Genomic DNA, 11,033 nt, shown 5'->3' on the forward strand with positions numbered 1-11,033 from the left:
AGGGTCCAATTCTATTTAGCGCGCGAGTGCGACACGCATAATGTATACGCTGATAACCACCGCAACACAAATCGCGCGCTCTCTCTCGTGCTTTTTATAAGCGTGCCTCTGTAAAGAAAAATGCGATGCGCTCGCTCGCCTGCAAATAAAAACAGCGGTTAGACCGGCGGTTGAGCCGCCGACCGCAAAAATGATCTCTTGACGTACGTGTGAATGATTATTGCCTTTCTCCCAATACCGCGATGTATCACGCTCCGGATGGCGCACACAGAGTCTGCGCGTCTCCGTTTCCTTTGCACGCTTTGGCTTCTCGATTAGTTTAAAGTAGTTCCGCCAACAAAATAACGCGTTTATACCAATATTTCGGGTCTTTCGATAAGTTCACGCGGACTTTTACGAAGAACTCGAAGCCGACACCTCCACTGTCAGGTGCTTGGATTTTGTTCCTTTTTTTTGGTTCGATGCCGAAAATTGTGCCGAAAATAAAAGTATCGTCTTTTGAATCCTTTGCAAAAATCCACGTATAAACTTATCCAACAACCCAATATATTCTGACGCTATATAATTGTTTAAATCGTGTCGATATGTTAATATTGTCTGTGAGAGAAGAAAAACTGCGATTATTTCTCAGAAGTCATAAGGATAAGATAAGCACTGCGTGCAGTTCCTATGACTAATGTAATGATTAATGCAATCAACGTCTCTCTCTCTCTCTCTCTCTCTCTTTCTTTCTCTCTCTCTATTCCTCGGCAGGGAAATGCTTCCGCTCACAAGCGAAGTTAACTCGACCAAGACATGAAGAACAGAGAACTAATTGTCGAGTCGAAAAAACATACGTCGAAGGCATAATTTAATTTGACATAAGGGGTTGTAATAATACTCGTAATATACAAACGTGACGTTCTCAATACTCGGGAATAAACGATGATGGCGAATTCCACGGCTCTAATTGCATCGGAATGAACCACTTTGTCGAAAGAGCTGCACGCGATAGCAGCGGGACATTTATCACACACATTGTCTCTCTCTCTCTCTCTCTTCCTTTATCTTTGGAAAAAACTTTTATCTTCGCACAAAATCGAGCTGTGTGCAACGGGTGCGGTCGAGGCGTTTCGTTTGCAATCAAGGTCTTTTAGCAACAGCTGCGGTACAAAAATCCGCCGATACTTGCTACGTGCCGCCGGTGTGGATAATTATGACTAATTGAAATTTAACGCACGATCACGGCATAATCAATGGTCGCCACGATAAAATGCGGTTTCGTCGAGTCGTGCCGCACGCTTCTACTAGGTTTTTACAGAGACGACACTGTGCTCAGTTCAGGTTGGAATTATATAGCTCCGATTAATTCCGATGAATCAATTTTACGCCTGTCGAATGCGAGAAATCTCGAAAACTAGTCAAGTTTGACGGATGCTCAAAGAAACAAGGTCTCAGTCTAAGACTTGTGGAATCGAGTAAAGTCAAGTCGTGTAAAAAGCAAACGATAATATGCAGAGCAAAATGAAATGTAAAAGAAAGTGAAAAAAAGAACTGCATCGGCCGGGAATCGAACCCGGGCCGCCCGCGTGGCAGGCGAGCATTCTACCACTGAACCACCGATGCTCGATAGAACTCGTTCTCTGGCATAGTCTAGTCCTAATAGCATGGACTACATTTTAATTTGTATAAATTCATCTTTACACATTTCGCACACGTAACGTTCAAACTTTCTCCAATTCACAGCTCCGAGAAATATCCTTGAATTTATCGTATCATCGCTAGTTCCCTAACTGTCTCGCGAATTTTGTGTTACATAAATATTGTCACTTGTCAAAAATAAGATGTATGGAGTAAATTTATACGCATAAAAAAAAGATGCAGAAAATAACAAAAGCTGAAGCTAATTGTTGTTTTGTAGAAAAAAAAAGAATCCTCCCCGGCGGGGAATCGAACCCCGGTCTCCCGCGTGACAGGCGGGGATACTAACCACTATACTACCGAGGACTCTTGATGGAGATGCTCCAAGAAGAGCTTATCTGTGTCCAAGCACGACTGATGCATACTCGAATAAATGATATATAATCAATTAAACAAGTTCCCCTTCAAGTTTAAAAAATGTTTTGACATTATTAATGCAAAACATAATTCATATAAGGTGAATCAAGTTCTGATTAATTTAATCAACGATTAACTTAACCGAATTGTCCAATTACATTGATCAGTTCCGCTAATTGGCCAATTAATCAATCAATTCTGTTGAGTTAGTCGTCGATTAGGTATAAATCATGATGTTAGAAACGAACATTAGCTGCGTTTGAGATTTTGCCAATCAGAGACACTGATTTGCTCTTGAGATTATCGTAAGATAATATCCAGCCAATGGAACGATTGTTTTTTCGGAGCAAACCAATGCCTCCGATATGCAGAATCAAACGTAGCAAGTGAATCAACGCGATTCATCCTCACCGACAGCGTTCTCGGCTTTCAGTTTGGACCTCTCTTACCCGTCAAGATCCACGCCTACGTTTGAACATGGCGCGACCGAGAGATGGCGCGCGGCGCATGCGTATAAACGGATGCATGCGTCGAGAACTCTCAGTAAGCGCGTGTCGTTGCTTTAAGGATTTTCTTTCTACTACTTTCGTCGTCCGAATCCTCTCCCTACTTCGCTTCACCTGCTGTGCTGTGAGCAGCCTGCGCGTATCGAGGTTTCGTCGCGAGGAACTCGCTGACTAAAAACGACGTGCCGGTCTAGTACGAGGCACGATTGTGACGTGCGTGCGTCTTGCTTAGAGGCGTGCGTGACTTGACGCACACACTCGGAAAAACTGCAGTGTTGCGGAACAACGAGTCGGCGATACCTGGGATTATCGTCATCTACCTCGAGAGCGCAGTACGGAAACGTTCAGGATGAAGCGCACCATATTCACTGCCGTAGTGTTATTCCTCGGTAAGTTTCCGGATAGCTAATTGTCCATTCATCGTCGTCGTCATCGTAAGCCTTCCGCGGAACTCCCTCGTCAACGCTGAAAATCAGATTTCTCCCTGTCGCAATGTGTTGAACCAGTGTCGGATTCGAGGCATCGCAGAGAATTGCGAGTCCGAGATTATAGTTCGATGAATCGGACAACTTCGATCTTAGGCTTCGTTTATTCCGATTGCCCAAGTTTCAACGTTCAAACCGCGGTGTTCGGTGATCTCCGATCTGATAACGGGCTTTATAAACGACAACGATGAACTATGCGGCCGATTACCAAAACCAACGTTATCTTACACGGTGTTGGATATGTAAGACCTATACCTTTCTTGGTGAGAGATATTTCCGAGTTATTGAATTGATGCGAAAGTTCGCTCATTTTTTCAATTGGCTCTTCGCTCGGAAGTCCAAGAATCTCTACGGAATCGCGGGATCCGTGCGACTACCGGAGAGATAGCGGGTCATCGAACGAAGCGTAAATAAAAATTAAACCGAATGAATATTATATAATTATAGTTGTAAAATTGTAGAAAGACCCGTTTTCTCTCAATTTCTCAGCGGATTTTTTCGGTGTTTCTATCCCAGGGAAAATTCATGCAGAAAAAGTCACACGCGTGTTCGGTTAAACCCGCCACGTTTATTTTGTATTCGTAGAGACGATAAGAAACTGAAAATATCCGCGGAATAATGGGATAGAAAACAGTTTTTTCCGAGGCCTTGAAACGCAGTTCTCTTAAATGATCTCTTAAATAAGACCGAAAATGACTAGATACATTGCTTTTTTCAAACTAAACTGGATACGAATAAATCGTTATTATACAGACATTACGGATACACATTTTTTTAGTAAAAATTTATTCCAGTATCAACGAGGAAAAACAGACAGTTCGAAATAAATTATCGGGTTGACGCAACAGTCCGTTACGGATACACATTTTTACTAAAAAAATGTGTATCCGTAACGGACTGTTGCGTCAACCCGATAATTTATTTCGAACTGTCTGTTTTTCCTCGTTGATACTGGAATAAATTTTTACTAAAAAAATGTGNATTAAATCATTGGAATACTCGGGAGGGTAGCCTTGGGCGATACGAGATATTCTCTTTGTGGTTAGTAAAACCTTGTACCTGTGATTGGTGGAGTAGCTGCGTGTAGAATCTGCAATTCAATGATCCGTAACGATCGAGCGATCCACAGCAGATCGTCAGGTTAATCGCACGTTCGTGCAAAAACGCTTTCCGGAAAAGACTTCTCGTCCTTGCGTGCGTATGTCGCCTGAGTTTTCCGACCTGAGGGAACGCGGAGTTGTCTTGTGCGCACAGCGGAGATCTGATTAGGAAAATTACTTGATCTCGTTGAGACTCAAAAAGACAAAAAGCTTTGTGTGTACGTACTGTCAGGAACTGAAACCTTCGGGGATAGACCGCGCGAGGACACGACAACGATGTCGCGAACATTGTTTGTTTTACCGGACGTGATGGATTACGCATCGAAACACAAGCATTACGTACGCATTAAATCCATAAATAAGATAAGACCGAGTCCGTCGAGGAATTTACGACAAGTCGAGGAGCACGTTCCCCCTTTCATTTCTAACGTCACAACTTCGGCTTTAAATTCGACTTTAATTTCAATTTCAAATTCTGCTAGAAATTCGAGTGTATCGAATATCCAACGTGGATACGACGGCTTTCTAAATCGCATATTGCGGCCTGATCATTGTTATATAACAAAGATGTTATGCTTGTTTTTTTTTTTACAAGTTTCGCAACATTCTCGACGATGTTTGCCCGTGTGATGCGAAAGTCCGAGGTTTCATACGTAACACTCGAGACGCTCCGGACGGATCACCTTCGTGACTTCTTTCCTTACGATAAGCCACTCGTTATTATACTTTTTAACGATTAATAATACGCCACATTAGCCACGATGACGAAATCAGCGGGACGACCGCGAACAACGTGTGGTTTTCAATCAGGTTTAATTGTTACATCCGCTCGCGCGTCCGCCGAAAACAGATCGAACGTCGGAATTCGTCGACCTCGATTTCTGTTCGGGATTAATCGTGATATCGCCTCGTGAACAGTTGTCAAGTTAATTATTGCCGTTCGTCTCATTACGTCGGATATGAGAATATGCGACACATCTTCGATCATCAGATCCTCGATCCGTGCACGCGATAACGTTCGATCGTTGATCGACAAGTTATTATTATAGCCAGTCGAGTCTTTGCACTTTGCTCCGCGATTGTGCATTTAAATGCGTCGTCTTGGAGGCTACGTTATCGATGTCAACCGGTAAAACTCTATTGTTAGAGTGCGCCGTCTCAAAGAAACGATTAGCATCGTGAAAGAACAATTCGTCTTGTCGTAACGATAACGAAGAGAGAGAGAGAGAGAAAAAGAAAAACAAAAGCACCGCGGCTCGTTATCGAGGAGATGTCCTCGCGCTTCTCGTTGCATAGTAATAGACGATTTACGTAAAATTACCGCTGGAAATGCAAAAAGACGTGTTAGAGGTCGGCGTTTCGCGAGTTTATGTGCGATGTTCGCGCCGACGACGATGGAAAGAAACACAATGAAATACAGATAAAACGCGACCGTTGACGCCGGTACAAAGTCTCCGAAGATTACGCGCGCGATTCATTCCATACAAGAAGGAGGAAATGACCCGAACAACACGGATAGCTGGCGATTTTTCAATTTGAGAACGAGCTGCGTGACCAAGATGCGATTCTCGAAGTAATCTCGATGTGACGAAGAGTCCAGAGGTAGAAACCTCGACCCGGCCGCTCTTTCGGGGCTGTTTTTCGCGCAAGAAAACTATGTTAAAGCAATTAGAGAAATAAGCCGGTATTTACAATTAGATCGTCTAAAGTTCACCGTTCAAATGTTTAGTAGTACAATGAAACGATTCGTACAGCACGAAAAGCCGAACTTGGGGCGATCTTAAATAGAAGAGAGTCGCTTTAAATAGAAAAGAATGCGCGTACCAGTCGCTTGAATCTCATCATTCATTTCTATAATTATTGAATATAATAATAATAATAATAATAATAATAATAGCAATAATGAGCCGATCTGGCGATAAATATATAAAATAGTACAACCAAAACTCGGACAAATTGCATTGTGCTTTTTGTGTAGTGTAAACATTTAAAGAATACTTTAAGTAATATTATTTTGGCAACTCTCCCCTATCCTGAGTTGACTGTGAATAAAATATGCGCTTGATTAAGAGGAGGCCAAAGTCGATAACTAATTTAATAAGCGACGATAACGTAGAAGCGAATAAATCCTTCAAACATTACGTTACTTAAACGCTGACACGATCACGCTGCCCTGTTTGCAGGTCTTGTAAATCTTACGTAAATGTAATCGCTATGTAAATACGAAAGCAATGAATATTCTCTGCTCTATATTACCATATCCAACGAAAAATCTAACCAGGATAATATAAAAATTGGCGAACTTTTTGTATCTTCTTAGGCTTCTGAATGTAACAAAGAAGCTATAAAAGTGTTAAAAAAAATTTCCCGATTAGATTATTGACACATTCGGTATATGCAAGCTGCGAGATTTCTGTATTAAGTAAATATTTACGCTGACTAATTAGCTCGAGATTTCAACGTTGAAATTGTTTTATCATTTCTGTTATATTGAGCGATGTTTCAATTCATTTTTGCACGTATTCTTTCGCTATGCGCGAATATTTGTAATTGTATGCAATCTAAAGTATGACACAAATTTTGCCGGCATAGTTTTCTCAAATATAACATTCCCTCAACGGCATTCTCTTAAAGGCAACAAACAGCTAACAACTGTTCCACTTACTGTTCTATTTACTAGCTAAACGAATTAATGTATGATTAATTGCAAGACCATTACCATACCGCTGATATTGCTTACGTTGTACTACACGGAATGGTACTCTTTTTTTTTTCAACGCAGCGACTTTTACTGCGATTCGAAATAAATTTTCAAGATCCAGTGTTGTATGGTCGGTGGGGGAAAAGTCGCGACGTTTTTATCTCGATGCACTTGAGAACCGATAGGCAGAATTTATCCTCTGCGAATGACGAGAAAATAAATTCTTCCGTCTTGATGTATGCGTCGTGAAACTCATCGCGCGTTCACTCATCGTAAAAAGCGGGTTCACTCATCGCGATCTTTGCGCTCGCCGATCGCACGGCACTGCGAAATGAGAGTTTCCACGCAGCGTTCACGCGTATCAATTCACCGATCCCGTGAATAAAAAAAGAAAAAAAAACGTACAGTCGCGGAATTACTTCCGGGAATTTATCTTACCGGGATAGAGCGGGCGCGTTATTTTCTTTTTTTTTCTTTTTTTTACACGAGACAGAAGCGACGCGATGGAATTGCGCGTGCGAAACGACATGTAACGACGTTAATTAAACTCACGAGAGAGGTTGAAGTACAGCGGAAGGGTAGGGGGGAGGAGAAAACGTTAATCGGTCTTGCACCTGTGGTAGTAAATGTGTACTATCGACGATGAACTTCGATATAAAATTTGCGACCTCATCGTGATTCGCGAGGCGCGTAATTCACGACAATTATTCAATGCGATCGATAAAACTAAGACTAAAAATATTATTGCGTGAGCGGTGGCGGAGCGGCGAGCGCGCTCGCGGTTTGCATTTCGAGTTATCGAGGCGATATACGTTTTCTAGCGTGTAACTTTGTATCCGCAATTATATGCCGGCCGAGTTGATTGCTACTCGTTCCCCTCTTAACAAGCGACAACCGTAGTCCGTGCAATTTGCTTATTTCTTTCTTTCTTTTCTTCCCAGGTCTTCTCGGGCACACGCATTCGCAGGATAATGTGCCTTCCGCCGACGAGGTGATCCGCCAGGTCGGCGGAGTGGTGGACTTGCCGCAACTGAACAATCTGGACACATCAGCACTGCCCAACGCGGAAGAGACGAGAAATCTTTTCAAGGAGAAGTGTGCGAAAAACGGCGGACCAGACGCATTCGACAAGGCGGACCAAGCCAAGACGGAGATGGAACAGTGCCTTAAGTCGCTCATCAACATCACGGAACTCCAAGCGGAGATGGAGCTGCACAAGCCGAACGGCGACTTGGACGTCGTGTTCAAGAAGTACTGCAACAAGCGCTCGATTCTGCGTGCCTGCGTCAGCAATTTCACCGGAGTGGTGGAGCAGTGCCTGGACGAGAAGGAGAGAGAGAATAAGAAAATCGTCATGAACATCACCGACTCGATGTTGGAGTTCATTTGCTACAAGGAAGGAGATCGCATCGCTCGTATGTAAATTGATCGTCTTAGGATGACTGTCGCCAAACTCCGATTAAGCTGATCGATGACTTAATGTTAGAAACATTGATTGTGCATCTAACATTTGATACAATATGATCGACTCTTACTTGCTTTGTCCTGCTAACACAGATAGAGATGATTAACTTTTCGATCACTGTTGAATGAGATTATTGTCGACAGGTTACAGAACTGGGAATTTGGTGTTGAAAGTTCTTTATTATTCGTCGATTATCTTAATCAAAGTTTGATGAGAGTTACCTTCAGAAATTTTCCCGAGAGGCTCGTGAGAAATCTCTCGGAGAGTCTTTCCGTGTCTCGCAGTATCGTTACAGTGACTGAAATCGCGTTACTTTTGCAGTCTTCATAGCCGCCGGAGGACCGGAATGCTTCCAAGCCAAACAGCAAGCGGTCCAGGACTGCGCCAATAGAACGTTGAGTGGCTATATACCGAAAACTGACCCCTCCAACATATTAGGACTCGAGAGTCTGCCGAGCTTGGCCTTCGGAAACAAAGAATGCACGTAAGTTGCATTTTAGTAATTACGCAGTAAGCCTTACGTTATCGCGGCGAGATAAGACGGACCACCATTGAGAAAACTGCGACAAAACGCAAGGAAACTTTGCGTTTGCCAGTTTGCGAGTTTGACCACCGAATGAAGACTCGTATCTGCTTCCGTACAGGGACATGAACAACCTCCAGGCTTGCATGGTGAAGGAACTGGAGACATGCCCGGATCCAACGCCCGCGAACATCGTGGATTCTATATTCAATTTCATCAAGAGGGTGACGCCGTGCGAGAATTTGCTGAACGCTCAGAGCGCCGCTGCCACCGGCAGCGGGGGATCCGGCGCTCCACGTTTGTCGAGCGCTTTCACCGCTGCGCTGGTACTTTTGTCTACTATAGCGAGCTGCAGCAGACAGAATTACTTCTTCGGTGCGATAGCGTAAGACATTAAATACACATCAGAATATAAGCGTGATAAACCGTTAATCGGAACACGCGGCCCAGATCGGGATTGTATTAAGATTATAAATCGACGATTGACACTCGACCGATTAAGGTCCGAGATGGAGATCGCAGATTGGAATCTTTAATTAAGATATCAGCCGATTGTCAGTCGCACGGCAAAAAACACACGATAGATTTTTTTTTTTTTGGTTCTTAACACTCACAGTTGTTATTTGCGATATTTCTTTGAAACACAAGACACCGTAAGATATTCTACGACAATTGCACACCTTCGTCCTCATCATCAGTCTCTTCTTCGACAACAATTGCCAATCTCAGTGCAGATTGCATTGTGCGTTGTGCGATCGTCAATTTGCAATTCTAACACAATCTCGATCGTTACAGTCATTTTCGAGAGATGACTTTAGAGTATATGGCAATGGATCAAAAGTTTTTAATTAACAATTCGTATAAGCGAGAACAAAGATTGCTGTACTTTTAATATAATAATTGTTTATTTTTTTTACCGTATGTTTTTTATATGAAAATGTTTTCCTCTATACAAAAGTTTATGATTTGAAAAGTTTTTCTTCGCGAATTTATTTTATTAGGTGAAGTAAAAAGTTCTGAGCGTTTTTTCGCTTTATTTCGACGATGAAATTAACATAGTTAGGATTATCCGATTTCGATCAAATATGCACCGTTTTGTTCGATAACTTTTGTCCATTTTGAAGGCAATTTTATAATTCCGCGATTGAAGAAGTCCTCGTCCCTATTGGTAAAAAACTTGACCAGCTCATTTTCACAAGCCTCTCTTGAGGCCAGTTTTGTACCATCAGGAAAATTTTGCAAATGCTTGAAAAAGTGATAATCGCTTGGTGCCAAATCTGGACTATACGGTGGGTGCAATAGAACCTCCCATCCAAGCTCTCGGAGCTTCTGGCGCGTCGTTAATGATGTGTGCAGCCTGGCGTTGTCTTGATGGAACACAACACTCTTCCTATTGGCCAATTCTGGCCGCTTCTGGTCGATCGTCTGCTTCAATCTGGTCAGTTGTTGACAATAGAGGTCCGAATTGAGTGTTTGGCCCGATGGGAGCAGCTCATATTGGATGATTCCTTTCCAATCCCACCAAACACACAGCAAACCCTTCTTGGCCGTCAATCCGGGCTTGGCGATCGTTTGGGCCGGCTCACCGCGATTGGACCACGATCTTTTTCGGCTGTTGTTCTCGTATGTGACCCATTTTTCATCACCAGTTACCATCCGCTTCAAAAATGGGTCGATTTCGTTACGTTTCAGCAAAGAATCGCAGGTATCAATTCGGTCCAAAAGGTTCTTTTGCGTCAATTCGTGTGGCACCCATACATCGAGCTTCTTCTTAAGACCAGCCTTATGCAAATGGTTCCAAACGGTTTTCTGGCTAATCTTCAGTTCCTGGGCAATGGAATAAGTGCTCACATGCCGGTCCGACTCGGCAATTTCCATAATTTTATCGACATTTTCGACGATTGGCCTACCAGAGCGTGCTTGATCTTCGACGTCCATATTACCAGAACGGAATCGTTGGAACCACCGCTTTGATGTTGCATTCGATACTGTATTGGATTCATAAACAGCACACATTTTTTTGGCCGCCTGCTCCGCCTTTTCACCTTGGTCGTAGTGGTACTGAAGAATGTATCGAATTTTCTCTTTTTTTACCTCCATTTTGGAACGCTGTAACACACAACTGCCTTGACCAAACACAAAACTGTCACAGAACTTTTTTTGAAGCGTAATGTCACCTTTAAATCGACGTATAGTATGACCCGATGCGATGTATA

The 11,033-nt window shown here is 42.9% G+C and overlaps 1 protein-coding gene and 2 non-coding genes across 3 annotated transcripts; 1 reads left to right on the plus strand and 2 right to left on the minus strand.

Moving 5' to 3' along the window:
- Positions 1–1,534: 1,534 nt before the first annotated feature.
- Positions 1,535–1,605, minus strand: Trnag-gcc. The gene has a single exon. It is a non-coding gene; the product is annotated as a tRNA-Gly (tRNA).
- Positions 1,606–1,914: 309 nt separating this feature from the next.
- Trnad-guc lies at positions 1,915–1,986 on the minus strand. Its single transcript has one exon. It is a non-coding gene; the product is annotated as a tRNA-Asp (tRNA).
- A 587-nt stretch (positions 1,987–2,573) lies between these two features.
- LOC106744855 (27 kDa hemolymph protein-like) lies at positions 2,574–9,738 on the plus strand. Its single transcript, XM_014619956.1, has 4 exons — positions 2,574–2,932; positions 7,771–8,244; positions 8,616–8,778; positions 8,939–9,738. Exons 1-4 carry the CDS (start codon positions 2,893–2,895, stop codon positions 9,204–9,206), a joined length of 945 nt encoding a protein of 314 aa, XP_014475442.1. The 5' UTR covers positions 2,574–2,892; the 3' UTR covers positions 9,207–9,738.
- Positions 9,739–11,033: the final 1,295 nt, after the last annotated feature.

Source organism: Dinoponera quadriceps, unplaced genomic scaffold (genome assembly GCF_001313825.1).
Source record: "Dinoponera quadriceps isolate SergipeBrazil2010 unplaced genomic scaffold, ASM131382v1 scaffold120, whole genome shotgun sequence".
NCBI lineage: Eukaryota > Metazoa > Arthropoda > Insecta > Hymenoptera > Formicidae > Dinoponera > Dinoponera quadriceps.

What these genes read in the sequence shown, in the direction of transcription:
- LOC106744855 (XM_014619956.1), top strand. Translation starts at nt 2,893, where the DNA reads ATGAAGCGCACCATATTCACTGCCGTAGTGTTATTCCTCG. An exon ending in GGAAGGAGATCGCATCGCTC is followed by an intron (nt 8,245 to 8,615) that starts GTATGTAAATTG and finishes TTACTTTTGCAG; the next exon opens with TCTTCATAGCCGCCGGAGGA. An exon ending in TTCGGAAACAAAGAATGCAC is followed by an intron (nt 8,779 to 8,938) that starts GTAAGTTGCATT and finishes GCTTCCGTACAG; the next exon opens with GGACATGAACAACCTCCAGG.